Below are 17129 nucleotides of genomic sequence, written 5' to 3'. Positions count from 1 at the left end.
GTATCTCATCTAAGCTAGAGATTCAGTAATGGGACTTTCAAATGTGTACAGTTGTCTACTCTCTGCCTTAACATCTGCTCGTAGCATGTAAACAGCAATAGCTTTAGTATTTAAGGGGTCCATCAGTCTGACTACAGCTTTCACTCTCCAAAGAATAGCAGTGAAATCCTCTTAAAATAGTTACAAGAAGTGCAACAATAATCTTCCACATGAGTTTGGAAAGCAAATAAGAGGGAATGAAACAAAACTCACTCTTTTTCCTCCCAGCAACAAAAATTCAGGAGGGCTCTGACTTTCTTTCAAGACTGTGAAAAAATAAACCTTCCTCACTCTTGCTTTTGCTACTATCAAAAGAATTAAAAAAAAAAAAAAAAAAAATCACCAGCCCTCTTTATGGCACCATAGGTTTTCACACATGAAACTGCCTTTCCTTCTTCACAAAGGCTGCTTCCTTATCAATTTTTCTGTTAGTTCCCTCCAACTGCAGGTCAGATTTTGTGAACATCAGCTGGCAGGGAAAAGATCGTTCTGCCTTCTGAAGTGCCCCTGGTGAAGACAATTTTCACAGTGGGATGTTAAAATGTATTTACAATAAACTGGCAAAAATATTATGCTTTTATACTGTATTAAGTCTTTCTACATTAAACTTCACCTTTACCAACCAACAGGAAAATGCCCATCAAGTAAGTTACCAGAATTAGCAAGCCAAAATAAAATCTTTAAGGCTTCTATTAGATCCACACATTTAACCGATACAACATTACAACATTACATAACCGATACAAGATTACAACCGATACAACATTTCTACATTAAACTTCACCTTTAACAACCAACAGGAAAACACCCATCAAGTAAGTACCGGAATTAGCAAGCCAAAATAAAATCTTTAAGGCTTCTATTAGATCCACACATTTAACCGATACAACATGTTCCTAGGACTTGTTTCTTCAGAAATTCAATGACCACACTAAGCATTACATCTCCAAATTAAAACATAAAGACAAAAATGTAGAATCTCAAACCTCTACCCAAACAGGGTCCAAAAAGGTAGCTATTCCTATCAACTACTGTAGCTTTTTTCATTATGGTAGTAGCACCTAAAACCCTAATGAAAGGCCAGGTGCCACAGCGCTAGAAGTTGTAAAGAGACCAAAACAGAACAAAGTTAAGACTTAACAACTTATTTTAGTGAGCACTGTAAGGCTCAAAATAAAATCTAAAATCACCAGGTTCTAAGGACATGAAGTGCTAGAAAAAACAAAGGCAAAGTTCCAAGGACATATTTATTGCCGACAGGTGTACAGTCTTCCTACTTCCATGCAACTCAAGAATATGATACTACTGAAACCTCGTGTTTTTACTTCGCCATTTGTATATACCCACAATAAAGACTTCCTGAGCAATAGCCATTCAGAACTACATTCACACACTTATTGTTACAATTCAGTTATGGACTGCATCACTCATTGGTTTTATCTGTGGATTTCTCTTCTGGGTATGTAATTACATCAGCTTGTAGAATACCCTTTGAAAAATGCCTGGTTTCAGATGGAAAACCAGTTTTCTAATAACACAACTTCTCCCTAGGAAAGAACACCACTAATAATGCGATGCCAGATGACTGAAGCCTGAAAAAGTAGGTAATTCCATGTTATTTTTTTTTTTTTTTTCAACCAGCTCTCAGGAACAGGGAAAAGGCTTACAGACATGTGACATAAGCAACTGTACATTTCCATCCTGATGGCGAAAGGACATTTCCAGATGCAAAAGACAAAAATCACTAGTCCAAATCACATTACAATAATCAAATTATTTTTAATACAGGAGTATCCCTGCTACTTTGGATTTTGCCATGTAATGTTTGGTGCATTTTTTCCATTTGGCAGCCAGGTCATTCATGGAAAACTTTCTTCTGCTTCAGTCAGAAAGCTATCTATGACTAGGGCAAGTGTTTCACACTAACTCCTGAATCCTACCTGACATGTTGATTGTCATGATCAAAATAGCTGCGAAAACCCCACTCTATCATTTTATCTGATGAATTTGATGCTTTCTCTTCCTAGAGTACACTTCCTGAGTTGAATTCTCTTGGGGAAGCAGAGAAAATAAAGGCTATTTCTAAAACAGTGGAGACACAGAAAGATGCAAAGGTACATACCTTGAAATACTGGGTATAAAACATGAATTCTGAATTACTGACACACATTAATACCTTAATTCCTAATACAAACACCTGGATCCTTGTGTCTACCACCTCTTGTTTTCCATTATAGACACAACCACTTGCTAATCTCATTTCAAAAATGAGATCTCATGCCTGACAGTATAGCTCCCTAGCCCTGGAATTGTTTGCTCATATAGAATCATAAAATAGTTCCAACCCCCCTGCCATGGATAAGGACACCTCACACTAAATCATGTTACCCAAGGCTCTGTCCAACCTGGCTTTGAACACTGCCAGGGATGGAGCATTCACAACTCCCTTGGGCAATGGATTCCAGTGCCTCACCACCCTTACAGTAAAGAACTTCCTCCTTATATCCAATCTAAACTTCCCCTGTTTAAGTTTGAACCCATTACCCCTTGTCCTATCACTACAGTCCCTAATGAACAGTCCATCCCCAGCATCCGTATCTGTACTGAAACGCATTGTTCTGCTTCAGTTTTTCGATATACAAAATCTTTATCATAAATGGAGTGAGAAAAAAATGCATGAATTTTTTCCTAGCCATTCTCACCATTCCTATGATCCAATATAAAAATTGAGGGGAAGAACAAATGGCGACAAGAAGAGGAAAAAATATGTCATTCCTATGCAAGGATAAATGCTTTAAACAAGAAACAAGTTAAGAACTAGATCAAGCCAAATATGAACAACAAGGGTCTACCAAAGACTGGGACAGACTATCTCAAAAATGGGAATACTGACACTGCTTATAAAAAGTTATTTACAATGAATTGTTGATATGAGTTATGGAATATTTATCCCTTACTTAAGTCTGCTTCCAGAAAAGGCAGAATAGGCCATTCTACTCTGAGCTATCATCTGTCCCCCCTTGCTGCACTCTAGCATTTTTCCTGGATACTCTCACAGTTAATTATCAACTTCCAGCTAAAATGCTTTGAGTGCATTTGATGACAGTTTTCTTGCAAATGCCTAGTAAACATCCAAAATAGCAAGAGGCACAGGAAAATGAGGACAAGAAGGTCCAAGCACACTGCAATAGTGGCAGGCGAAACACTCTCATAATTTTAAAAACTTAAGCTGTACATACTTGAAACAGTCTTTACTCCCTTATTTTAACATAGATTCGTAGATTCATAGAATAGTTTAGACTGCAAAAGACCGTTAAGATCATTGAGTCCAAACATTGATTCCTTACAAATCTTGAATGTCACCCAATCACAAGTAGGATACTGCAGCAAAAGTGTGTCTTAAGAATCTGGCAGAGGTTCACGGCAGCTTTAAGCAGACAAGAAAACTAGTCAGTGGTTACATTTACCATCCACTAGCAGCAAGTCACTAGTTACACATAAAATACATCCACTAAAGAAACAGAACTGGAATAGCAAGTCATCATAGCTTGGCATTACGGAGACAGCATGAGCATCGATAAGACTCCCAAAACGACCTAAACCTAGCAGTTCATTTTCATTTGAACTGCATGTAGAGCACAGGCTCTGTTTATACAATAAAGTCACAGATTAACTCAAGCAGATAAACTGAAACGTTCACATACTGCTCTGTACCACTCAGAAAAGTGCAGCTGAAATGCACAGATTCTCCAACGTACACACAGTTTTGCACACATCTCTCAAAGTCACTCAATATTTCTCTAATAACAACCCTTACTATTTCAGTTGTTGGGAGAATGTTTCCTTATAGAACTGATTCAAATTTGAACTTAAAGGATACGGTAGAAGAGCTCCACAGCGAACAGACAAGATCACCCAGGAAGGCTGAAAAATAAAAACCATGACATAATTTAAAACCTTGATCCACATGTATGAAATATGAATTACCTCCCAAGTTCATACTATAGCTAGTTTCAGTATAATATCTCCCAGCTTTGAAAGTCTTTCAGACATTGTACTCAGGCCTTTACAAAAAAAAGGCTGTTCTGATTTACTTCTAAGATTGCTTACAGGTCATGCAGCAATATGGGAGCAAGAGCCCTTGTGTCTTGTTCTTCTATTGTGCCATTTATAGTATTTATTCATCCTCTTTTTTCAGTTCTCCCTGCTCAAAAAAAAACCAAAAACGAAAAAACAAAAAACAAAAACCAAACAAACAAACCACCACCAACAGCCCACACAAAACCCCCTATCTTACACTCATCACATGGAGTCAAGAACCTTACACAGAAAGAAGTTTCTGAACATGCGGAAATGCCGGCTGTTAAGCACACAAGGCCCTAAGTAACAGTATTCTAGGACAGAAGGCTCAAAGGGAGAGAACGAGGTGGTGCAGAACGGAGAAGATGTAGGAGAGTGGTCCCGGTTCAGTATATAAGGGAAAAGGAGGAAAAAATGCCATCACATTCAATATAAGATTACTTTTCACCAAAAAATAAACAAAACCAAAATATATTGTGGTAACTATGTTTATGGTATCTGAATTCCTGCTTTTCTCCTTCTCTCAGAAGAAGGCATATACAAAAAAAAATTGACTAAAACCATTTCATTCGTACCTCCTCAATCTTCTGGGAAAAAAAAAAAAAAATTTCCATTTTACTCCCTCAAGGTTTTCTCTTCCTTATTCTCCCTAACAAGCTACCTCTGCCTCTGACTTAACACTTAGTCTAATCTTCTTGATTACAAATCATGCTGTGACTGTTTTCAGGTCAAGCTAAGTGCCATTACTGAAAGACTTGCTCTCATTTGGCAAATTAAAAAGTTCACCTAGTAGCAGTTATAAATCAAATTAAATTATTAAAGTAAATAGCATTAGAAAACAGAAAGCACTGTTAGGATGCTGATGTCCTTCCTCCACTTGAGGATCGCAGCAGGCTTCTTGTTTATAAGATTACAATTACGCCACAGGACACTTCAGAAAAAGGAACAAAAAATTAATAAGCACACCCACTAGAGCCATAAGGTCTCTAGCTAAACTACCTCTATTTTTTGGAATTAATTCATATTTTTACACTGACAGGAGCTACCAAAACTCTCTACTGCCACCTGCAACCATATGGAAGAAATAACCCAAAATCATGTACCCAAAGGTCTTGGCAATGAAATACTACTGGGTTTTCTGCAAGTAATTTCTTATTACTTGCAGAGTGACAAGTTCACATATTCAAACATGAAGCCCAGAATCTTTCACTAGAAAAATAACCCAAGATAGTAAAAAAATACCAGCAATTCCAGTACAAACAGGGAAAAAAAAACAAAATAAAAAAACCTTGAAAAATTGAGAGAAAAAGAATCTATTTTTCTACAAATTCCTGGTCTTTAAAAATACCACAGTACATATACGCAGAATCAACAAAATCGTTTTGCACCCTGCAATTAGATGTTTTAAAAAAAAAAACTCTAAATTGAGGGTTTCCATTGCCAGCATCTTGTAAGAACCTTCCTATCAGAAATATTTCCAAAGTACAGCTAATAGGAAACCATCTCACAGATCACTGAAGGAAGAATATGGGGAAAAAAAAAAAAAAAAGACAAAAAAAGCCCCAACCACTGACAGATACAGAGCAACAAGAGAAAGGAGGGAACAGAATTGTAACAGAAGTCTACCAGTCAGGATAAAAATGCTTGTGTAACAAAAAACAATAAAAAAATCTTTAAAGATACGTTTCATTTGGTCATCATCCAAACATGAGCATTTTCTGTTGTAACAATGAAATATCCATGTCAGTACTTCAACAGTATCATTGATGAGTCATTCACCTTTACCACAGGGAGATCAAAAACTTCACGAGATTCTCCAACTTCTGGATTGTCCCCATCTTCTGAAATAATATGTGAAGCCAGTGCATTGTAAGAAACTTCCTTTGCTTTCCCAGCTTTCAGAAGTTGAATAACCTAAACCCAAAAGAGAAAATGGAGAAGTCAACAACTTTCCGCACCTTTTATTTCAGAAAAACATTAATGCAAGAATACATTAACACGTGAGAGGAATGAATATGACCTCCTCTCTTGGTAAGTGGCTTGCGCTCCTTCTGAAGTTGCCAAATGCATCCCATTTAAAACCTGACAGACAGTGTTTTAAACCTCTGCCATATTTCAATCATTCAAGTTGAAGATTTACTTTCAAAAAATAATTCAGGCTAGGGCAGAAATATGAAAAGTGCCAAAACTTTTTCAAAACATGTACTTCCCAAAAAACTCCTCAAAACAATTTTGTCTTACTGAGAAGAAAACCCTCCTTCTCAGTGTTTGTTTTTTTCATATGGTAGCTTTGCAAGTGTTTCAATATACTTTAAAAGAAGAGCTTGAAGTTTAAAAAGGGTAACCAAATGGTCACCTTAGAAAAGGGGACATCCTAACTGTATACTGCTGTCAGTCTGCACAAGGATTCTTCCAGATCTAGCCACTTACTTACTTCAGAGAGTGAAAGAAAAAAAAAAAAGAAGTTAATGTTCATCTAACAGCTAAGAGAAGAATTCCACCTTTACCAAACACACTGGTTCCAATATTTCTAGATCAAATCAATATACCATTCCAGAGCATATGAGTAATTTTGAAGAAGCCATCCAGCTGCTCTGTAACAGTGCAGCCAGATAGATGAACCAGGTAAAGATCATGTCTAACATCCCCACAGTATGAGAAGGGTCTGCAAGCAAAAAAGTTATAACCACTGCCTTGAGAGAGGAAGACATTCTAACAAAGACATACTGGGAAAGAAGTGATGGAGGACTGATATAGAAAAGTACGAAACAAAAAAAAAGTAGAAGGATATGTGCCCTCTAAGCTACTAACTTAAAGAGCTGGAACTGAAATGTCTCTCTCCTTTGCTCTGTCCTCAGAAAATGCAAAACACCTCACAGTTCACAAAGCACATCTTACTCCTTGTTTTGCTAGGCCAATATAGAAAATGCTGGTTTAAGAGCTCAGTTTCCTCTCAGCTCAACTATAGAAATCTGTGTGAATCCAGTCCTGCCCCCACAAAACGGGACTCATCTTTATTTGAATAAAAGTAACAGAGAAGGTGGTGGAGTGTAGAGGGAAGAGAAAATGGTTTAAATCAAATGTTAAAAATGTCAATTAATATTATCTTTTCTCTTTTAATATTCATAAAGAGATTTTCACTTCATAATGATCTTGAGGACCAAACTGGCACGACATCTGTCCTCTAAAACCTGCCAGGGATAGATGTCTATCCCTCAAAACCTGCTGGGCACATTCCCTTTGCTACAGGATGCAACACTGAACAGCAGAGAGCACGGTGCTGCAGTCATCAAACAGAATATTAAGCAGTTGGTCCTTAAGCAATTACTACCTACCCTGTACACTGAACAGGACACAGAAGACTCTCAAAAAGTTGCGTCAGGCTATTCTAAAGCATCTGTGCTAAGCAGAAAAACAAGCATGAAAACTTCACCACTCAGCAAGGAGACCACTTTGGCATTTCCCAACTTAAGTACTTACCTTTAAAACTCTATTTTTTTTTTTAAATTGACTTTTTTTTTCTGTAGTGGATGAATATGTGTTACATCAAACTACAAAAGAATTACTCCGAAATAACCAAGAAAGTTGATTGCAAGCTTGCTGTTCTTGCTACCATGCAGTCAAGAATAGGAGAGAATGTTTCCATTTTACACAGCGACCTCCTAAACCAGAGGAAACCTTCCTGCATGAAATCCAGGTAACCATAAGGTAACACAAGATGCTGTAATTACAGCAGGAAAAGCAGAATCAAAATAAAGCACTTTCGAAAATAGTCGATATTTAAGAACAGCCCCACCACAGAAGCTCTTTGTCTTGCAAAGAGCTTTGCCCAACTTACAAGCCCCATTCAACTGTTTGTTTAATGGAAGGCTAAAACCAGGAGCGAATGCAATGAAAACTGAGCACCCATATCCATCAGACAGCGTGAGAAAGAATTTACAGCTAGTTAGAATTATGATTTTTTTTTTGTTACATCAAAACAATCCTGCATTAGTTTAAGCAAAGAGTCTTCTTATGCAAAAGGCTACACTGGATTCAGGTGGTAAGCACTATAAATATGGTAGATAATAATGTCATATTATTATTTAAAGTGATATGAAAAAGACTTCTCCCAATCTAGCCCCCGGCAACTTCAAAACTCCTCTCAGAACATGACTTCTTCAGGTTAAGTAGTGCCTGGACTGAAAAAGCTGTACTGGCCCAATTAAAGAACTTCACCTACACCAGTATCAACCATATACCTGTAACTAGAAAATAAAATGCTAAAAAGCCCCAAAATGATAATTGTAAAAAATTCTACACTTTTGGTATTAGCTTATATCCCTTAATGAAATTTCATTTTTTGGTGCATATAAAGTTTATCTTTATTCTTTCTCAGTAAAATCTGTGTTGGAAGAAAAGAGAGGAATAGTTCAAAACTAAGAAGTACAACAATGGGCATGAAAAAAATAATAATAAAGCAAGAGCTAACCAGATATCCTGCCCAAAGTCTTTATGCTGCATTGCATTACTTTTTATCCCTTTATGTATAAAATACTGATTTTAACTGGTGCTACCAGAGCATGATGGTTTGGGTTTACAATTTCTGGGAAAGCAGGAAAAGCATTTATTTAAAAAAAAAAAAATCTGACATGTACTCATCACACTCTGTAAGGTGTGAGTAGCGAAGTGCACATCCCAGTGGAATGGATTTGAAGTTGGGAGCCAGCATCCTAATTCTCCTTCATTTGCCAAGGAAAATCTAGGCACAGTTCCAAGCTTTTGTTTCCCTTCTAGTTTATATTGCATGTGTTTCAATAGGTAGTGAGTACGCAGTTATTCACCTGAATAAATTACTTTTTTTCTCCTTACTCTTGGATTTGCTTTGATTAGAGTGCTCACTTGTGCTAAGCCTGCTTTAATATTTATTAAGATAACTGTTTTTTCCAAGAAGCCATTTGGAAACTTAATCTGATCAAAGTGTGGTCCTCCCCAAAAGGCAAAGGAGAAAACCTCTCAGAATCAATCTAGCAACCGTTTGTACATAAAGAAGTAACAAGCACCATATATATGTGCAATTTTTTACATTAGTAATGGAACAACATCTACCTATAAGAACTGGTTTTAAAAGCTATTGTTTGTAGAGCTCAATTTAGAATTTCTGCTTTCTGCCTCAAAACACTCCTCTTTTTAGGTTGTTTCCAGGGTACCTCAGAAGGCACCTGTAGAACAGTATTCACCAAGAGCTGCCCCAAGCTCAGCACCATGCACCTCCTTGCTCTGACTCAGCTCTGCCCTATCCAGTGCCTCCTGCTCCCAAGGGCTCACCAGCACAGACAGGAGCTAGTCCTGGCCTCCATGTAACACTGTGCCACACCAGCAAGCCACTTCAGAAACCAGCGCACTGGAGGGCACAATGTTTAATCAGGCAAGCCAGCCACAGAAGCACTTCAGATCCTCAGGACTTTTCAATTCAGGCATCACTCATGATGATAAAGTGGTCAAACGGCTTGGAGCATGACCTGATCTTGGAAGCAGTGCAGCCCATTCTGTGCAGTGCAGAGGCGGACCTTACCAACCCCACTCTAACCACCCTTGGTGTCTTCCTGCAACCCAGAGAAGCCACCCACAAATAAAGGATAATTTAGTGTACCTCATTAACAGCAAATCAAGGCCTTAAGATAATGACACTAACTGCTAAGAGGAATAAAACTTAATATAAGAAAGGAAACTAGCTTAAGAGAATGCTTGTTTCTTCACTCTACAGGGGAATACTACTTACTGTTTTACAATGTCAACACAGAACTAGGTGCCTTCTGGGACATGATATGATAAATGGTAGGCAAGAGTCCCATTGGTTTTTTGCACTATCTTCATACACATAATATTGCTATTATAAATGGGTTTTAAAATACAGTTACTGTTATCCAAGCCCTAACAGATTCTCAAAAAAGTTATGCCTAAAACACATTTTCTTTCCCGTTTCTTAACTATATTCCTAGACTGTATTTCTTTTAGCACGAAATCCTATTCCTATGAATTAAAAACATCTCAACAGGTCAGTGCCTACATCTGAAGTTCACTTAAAGGCCTGCAAGACTCAGTGAATGCCAGGAAATGAGATTAAAGGAACATAAAGCTGAACTAAGATTTAACTTCAGCAGCTACCAAAGCAGCAAAGACTTTCAGTGTGAAGTATGTCGCAATTTGTTTGCCTGAAGGTGCTGTCCTAAAGCTAGTTACAGTACACTTCAAACACTTGTCTAATTGGACATGCCACAGAAACTTTTATTTAATCACCTTCACCCAAAGTGACTGGGTGTTCCTAAATACAAGACCAACTTCACGATCCAGGGTGCTGCCCCAGGCCACAGCAGGCCCGCCTTGACATCCAGAGTACTGCGGAATGGATGGCTATTTGTCAGCACCTTCTGCCCCTTGCCTCCTCCCGATCCGGGCAGGGAAAACACGGAGACGATACCGCAACCACATCACAACCTCTGTGCACTCCAAGGGCTCCGCAAGGTCCAGGGGCGGGCACCACGGCCCTGCAGGGGTCCTGGACAGTGCTTTCGGGGCCCACACAGCGGCGGAGGGGGGACGGTGCGGCCGGGCTCGCGCGTGTGGGGCGGGCAGAGCAAGCTTGCGACGCCTCCCCGTGCCGAGGGCGGCCTGTCACCATCCCGGTCCTGAATCCGGATACAGCGGCGGGGCGGGGACGGGAGCGGCCGGCACAGCGGGAAGCCGAGGGCTGCAGGGCGGGGGTCGAGCGCGACCCTGCGGAACGGCCCGCTCTCGGAGCGGCGGAGCGCCGGGGCAGAGCCGCTGCCCCGCGCGGCCGCCCGGCCCGAGCTGTAACAGGAAGTCCCTTGGCCCGCCCCTCCTGCGCTGAGGCGGCTGCGGGGCCTGCGCGCCGGGGCCGCTGGCTCCCATGGCGGGTGGCGGAGCGCTGGCGGCGGGCAGGGCCGTTACCGGCCGTTACCTTGACCCCCCTAGCACCCCTTCAGGCGCCCGCCCGCCCACCTTACTCAGACCCCCCACCCCATACCCCGGACATTCCCCGGGAGCGCGCTACGAAACGGCGCGTGAGCCTCGATCCCGCGCGGGGACCTGTCCAAGGGGGGGGGGGGTTAGAGGAGCTGGGTGACCCCACAGTGTCCCCCCCCGCGGGGGGAAGCAAGGAGGGAAAGGCAAGATAGGGTGAGGGGCAGGGTGAGCCAGTACCTTGGGGTCGATGTCTCCCACCACGAAGAACTTGACATCTTTGAACATATCCTCCGGGACTTTCAACTCCTCCTCGTCCGCCAACATGGTGCCGGCCGCCAGTACCGCGGGCGGGCGCCCCCCCCGCGCCCCCTTCCCGGTAGCCGTGCGCTCACTGTGGGGAACCGGCGGGGCCCGGGTCTCCCGTCCCCTCCCCCTGCCACCGAGCCGCCGAACCGCGCGAGCAAGGCGCGCGCTGCGGGATACACCATCCCCCGCCGGCACGCAGAGGGGATGTAAGGGGGAGGGGAGAGCCACCCGGACAAAGCGGCTCCCCCCGCCCGATCAGACACCCCCGCTGTCACAGGACAGCGTCCGTTCCTAATCCACGGGCCTATCCCTGCTCGTCCTCCTCTCTCCGAACCGGACCGGGAACCAGCATCCGGGTCCGAAGCTCCCCCCGCACGGAACGCAATGGACTCGCCCCGAACGACAGAGGCGGGCAGCGGGGATACCCAGACCCGCCCATTGGCAAACAGGCGAGGAAAAGGGGGAAGGGAGTGAGCCGCCCGTCGTCCCCGCCCCTCAGGGCCGCCCCAGGCCCCGCCCCTGCCCGTAGGCTCCGCCCCCCGTTCCCGCCGTGAGGGAGACGGCCGCGGTCGTGGGGGGTTGCCTCAGCAGCTGCTGCTCCACGTCTGGCTCCGCCTCGTCTCCACCCGCGCCGCGCAGGCGAGCACCCCGGCGGGCGGAGGGGCCCTTACAGGGACGGGGGAAGCAATGAGCGACGGCCAGCGGCCCTCTCAGGTGTCAGGGTCCAGTGTCTGTCCTGAGCCCTGGTTCCTGAGCCGGGCCTTGTGTGTGGGTCGGGGGGCCCGTGTTAGGCTGGAGCCGCACGCCTGGTACTATAAACATGGGGAAAGCGAGGAGTAAAGGGCTGTGGTACCCCATTTTCTTCAGGATTCCAGGCTTTCATCTCTGTTTACTGGGGGAAATCAAGCAACAGTCAGGTTGGAGGGGCTTTGCGCAACCTGGTCTAGTGGAAGGTGTCCCTGCCCATGGCAGGGGGTTCGAACTGGGTGAGCTTTAAGGTCCCTTCCAGCCCAAACCGTTCTGTGATTCTGTAACTCATCACTGCAAGCACTAACAGACTATATATGCTGTATGCATGTTACAACATTCTGCACTTCCCAGTTTCAAACCATTTTTCAATTCATTAAGAATATCCCAAAATTCAGTCCTTCCCCAGGAAAAAAAAAAAAAAAAAAAAAAAAGAAAACCCATATTATCAATTCCAGCTGGGAGTGTGTGTAATCCAATAGATACAATATGTATTCCAGCATCCAACCCATTAATGAACATACTGACTACTAAAGAAATTAAGACATTTTCACTCAAAAGTCTATTTAAAGCATCCTTCTATGGTGATAGTAAACCGTTAAAACCTAGAGGGGGATGTATCTCATCTAACTTTAGATAACTGATCAGAAACCATAAATCACCACTTTATATAAATTACCTTTATAGTCAACACAGAGAAATGAGCACTTTCAGAGCCTGATTCGTCTGAGCACTTTCAGAGCCTGATTCGTCTGGTGTATTTCAAACATCAACATGGCCAGATAAATCTTCCCCCCTTGATATGCTTTCCAAATGAGTTTTGGACCCCTCCTAATACTTTTACGTGGACAGTGTTCCCCTCCCATACTTAAGAGTGATGTTACAAAATGGAACCAAAAGGCTTACTGAAATAAAAATACAGGACACTTACAGTTTGCCTTCTACCTATAAGGCAGGTCACACTTTTCCAATAGAAAATTAGATTTCTTTCTTTCTAATTATTATTGAAACTATTAATCTGCCTAGTAAGTATTTTAATGCTATTATTTATCCAGTATTTTGGGGGGAGTTGAAGTGAAATTTATGAAAATTCTTAATTTCCTTCTTGTCCTTTTTCATGGAAGGAGCTTCATCCTTCTGTCTTCTGGTCTCCTGGATCTCCACAGGGCATCTACCCCTTTTACCTCCAGCTAGGTAAGAAATACCCAACCTATCACCCATTCTTTTCCTACTCCAGAAAGAGATCTTACCCTTTGATTGCAGGTTGTATTGTATTACTCCTCCAGTTACAATTTACTTTTCAAATGAAAACCCAGGTAAGAAGTCCTACAATTTTGTCCATACTACAGGGGAAAAAAGTAGAAATAGCCATCTGCTTTTAAATCTCTTTATCCATTTCATCTAACAATTCATATTCTCACCTCCCTCTTTTCTAATAACTCTGTTTATGGTGACTTTCTTCTGTCCCAGGTATTTCCCGGATTGTCATTGAAAAACACTTCTCTGAGCCTTGCCTTCCTTTATAGCCACTGTCCAGCCCACCAGGTCCTGCCCTTGCTTTCTTTGTTCCATAATTTTCACTCTTTCCACCTCCATTTTTTGATCCATTTTTACTTCTTCCCACTGAATTAGAACTGCTTTGACCAAGATCTTCATTCACCTGCAGAGAAATATTTCTTCTTATTCTTCTCAATCTATCAGATATCATTAACACCATTGCTTCCTGAGCTTCCTTTCCTTTTGGACTTCAGCACCTCTATAATCATCTGCATCTTCCAGCACTGGTAATTGTCATCTCTCTTCTTTCATAAATGTCACTGTCTCTCAGTTTCTGTTCCACATTTTTCTCTGAATTCTTTTCATGATGTCATTCATTACTCGACTCCATCTTCTTTCTCAGTGTGATTGCTAAATTGCCCCTTCTCATAAGAGTACTTTCCTTATATCTAATCTCATATGCTATTGTATATTCTCACTCCACACAAAGAAAACCAAAGTAATTTGTCCTCTCAATTTCCCTCCTCAGCCTATTTTCTTTGTTACTCTAATGAGTTCCCCTGGCCTTCCTATCCTTTGGATTTACCATAGCCCCATTACTTTTAGTTCTTTGTACGACTCCAAGATTACAAGTATGTGAAATGAGGTGCTATGCTAATACTGACAAAGGATCAGTACACTCTGCATGGGATTTTTAATAAGAATGCCCCTTCCCAAGCCTTCATCTGAAGTTGTGCTATTGCAGTATCGGGTGGGGTCCCTTTTGATCTTCTTTTTGTTCATCTAGTCAAAACAACAATATGAGATAAATTTGGTATTTTAAATCCCAAGAATTTGAAAATTCTCTGCAAGATATATATTAGCAACACAAGGGCAGATTACTGCATTAAATCACTGAAATTCATTGCAAAAGCAGTTTCCACAGAAAATCTAGCCATTAATAAGGTGTCAGCCTTAATCAGAATTGTTCTTTTTGATGGATTATGACAAAAATCCAAGACTGAAGTTTAATTCTATTCACAGTATGGAAGTGGAGTGCAATGGGGAAAATAAGAGAGGCTAAGAATTAACTAAAATAGCTTTACTGAAAGAAACTGGTTTTATAAATTCAGTCCTGGAAAGCAAAAACGAAGTTGTTGGAGCCCTGGCCTGGGATGTGGGATATGGACATTTGGGTCTGTCCTTCTCATCCTGAATGGAGTAAAAGCAACTTCACTGAGGCACAAGGCTGCTGGATGCCTACATCCTCTGTGTGCTATTTAACCACAGAGCTTTTGATAGAAATGGGAAGAATAAGGCCATTACATCCTTCCACCAAAGGAGTGAGCCCTGAAAGCAGCTCCTGGACAGAATCCCGTAGCTGTGCTTGGTGAAAGGAGTACTTGGAAAACTTTGCCTGAGCTTGAGTAGCTATCAGGTAGGTAACCAGCTCTTAGGCACAACCCAAGCAAAAATGTTTCTGTATGTGCCATGAAACAATGCGCAGCAACAGGTCTACAGAAAAGTTGCCTGGTTGAAGCTTGAACACCCAACACTTTTAGTGTTCCCTACGAAGTAATTTTGTAAGTCTCAGTATTGGATTTTTGGTCACATAGAGTGGCTGTTGTATTACCAGAAGTGATAGTAAATCTTCTCATGCAGAAGTTTCTTTCTTTTATCTGCAGTTTTGTTGGCTTCAAAATGACCACTCCCAGGAGGAAAGACTACTCACATGAATCACAAATTATTACAGTTAATTATCTTCTAAATAAGAAGTTGAATTAAATTAATGAACATATTTTTCAAGTCCTTCCTTGTGTATTTCATGAGTCACCTGTCAAGAAGTTATTTAAATTCTAGTAATTAGACTATTTCTAACAAAAATGAATGGCTCCAATTTTTGCATTGTGTGCGTGATCTAGTTTACGAACCGTAAGAACAGAAAAATACATTGAAAAAGTATCTTATTGAAGAAGAAAAATATCCCAGGTATTTGCCAGAAATAAATTCTGGGCTCTGCTCACAGGTTGGCATAAAGACCTAAAAATCAAATCAGTGGGCTGGCTCCACTGCTTAGATATAGCAAGGTGGAGAACAAAGTGCTCACCTATATCTATCATAGAATGGTTTGAGTTGGCAAGGACTAGGTCATCTAGTTCCACCCCCCCTGCCATGGACAAGAATATCTTCCACTAGACCAGATTGCTCCAAGTCCAGTCCAACCTGGCCTTGAACACTGCCAGGGATTGGGCAGCCACAGCTTCTCTAGGCAACCTGTGCCAGTGCTTCCTCACCCTTACAGTGAAGAACTTCTTCCTAATACCTAATCTAAATGTACCCTCTCTTAGTTTAAAGCCATTGCCTCTTGTCCTATCACTACATGTCGTCTCCATCTTTCTGTATAAAGCTCATCTGCACAAGCTCAGAGGGACAATGGCTGGAGGGGGAGCCCAAACAAAATACCCTGCCAGGCTGCTCTCATGCCCATCCTAGGGACCATTGGCCCATCGAAAACGCACCTGCACAAGCCAGAGAAACAAAGGGGCATACTGGCAGGTAGGAATCCAAACTAAGGTACCACCACCTTGTCCGGGCACCTCCCAGGTCTGTCCTAGCAGAGTCAGCAGCCCCAGTTCAAGCTGGACCTGGCAGTGAATAAGTGAAGTGCCCTGGAAGTGAAGGGGATAAGTGGGTTTCCAAGGGCCAGCTCTGGGTGTGTATCTCAAGGGGCAAGAGCACAGGGGAGACCTGAGAAGTCACGGCTATTTGCACGTCTGACACTCTGTACAACCAACTGGAATACAGCTGTAGCTTTGCAGATCATATGTCCAGATGCCAGCAGCTGGGGAGTCGGATCAAGAGGCCAGCTACTGGGCAGACTGAGTGTCTGAGAGAAGCTGCTATATATATATATGCATATAAATATATACACACACATATAAATATACATATATATATGTACATATCTTCTCACTAGTGGACTTACATGCTGTCCAGCCACAGGGAGAGCCAAGAGACTGTTGGTAGGTCTGATCACAACACATAGGGATGAGAGTGGTTCAAAGGAACTTCATTCCTGTAGAAGGTAAACCATGGCAGAATCTTAATCTACCCAAGATTGGACTCTTAAGTACAGTTTCTGCTCTGATACAGCCACAACAGTATAATTGCACAGGAGCAACCACTCTCAAGATCAGTTACACCTTAATACAAGTTTATTTCTGGGCTTACTTCTAGTGAATAGAATGAACAGAGGTTGTGCACATCACCAAATCCACAGTGATCTGAACAGCACATTATCTGTACTCTAAACACACCAAGCACAGTATCTGATGTCTTAACTATGAGAGCCCTGTACGTAGTTTGTTACAGCAAAGCTGTAAAGTGATCTCTGTTTTGCAGCAGGCATTGCTTGCACCTAGTGAAAGCCCACTGAGTTGACAAGATTTGTGCAATTAGTCTTTGCTTACATAAATGCCTTATTTGTGTGCACAAATGATTATATGAAAAATTCA

General features: G+C 41.9%; 1 protein-coding gene across 1 annotated transcript in view; it reads right to left on the bottom strand.

Moving 5' to 3' along the window:
• PAXIP1 (PAX interacting protein 1) overlaps nucleotides 1-11936 on the bottom strand; it is a 37007-nt gene extending 25071 nt beyond the window's left edge. The window contains 4 exon segments of the mRNA XM_057416437.1: nucleotides 3920-3963; nucleotides 5899-6033; nucleotides 11323-11436; nucleotides 11439-11936. Coding sequence (XP_057272420.1) covers nucleotides 3920-3963; nucleotides 5899-6033; nucleotides 11323-11436; nucleotides 11439-11573 — 428 coding nt within the window. The 5' untranslated portion in view covers nucleotides 11574-11936.
• Nucleotides 11937-17129: the final 5193 nt, after the last annotated feature.

Source organism: Pezoporus wallicus, unplaced genomic scaffold, assembly GCF_028554395.1.
Source record: "Pezoporus wallicus isolate ANWC-B61680 ecotype Strahan unplaced genomic scaffold, APGP_CSIRO_Pwel_v1 contig_3847, whole genome shotgun sequence".
NCBI lineage: Eukaryota > Metazoa > Chordata > Aves > Psittaciformes > Psittacidae > Pezoporus > Pezoporus wallicus.
The sequence above is the reverse complement of the archived record's forward strand: the minus strand, read 5'-3'. Positions and strand labels throughout refer to the sequence as shown.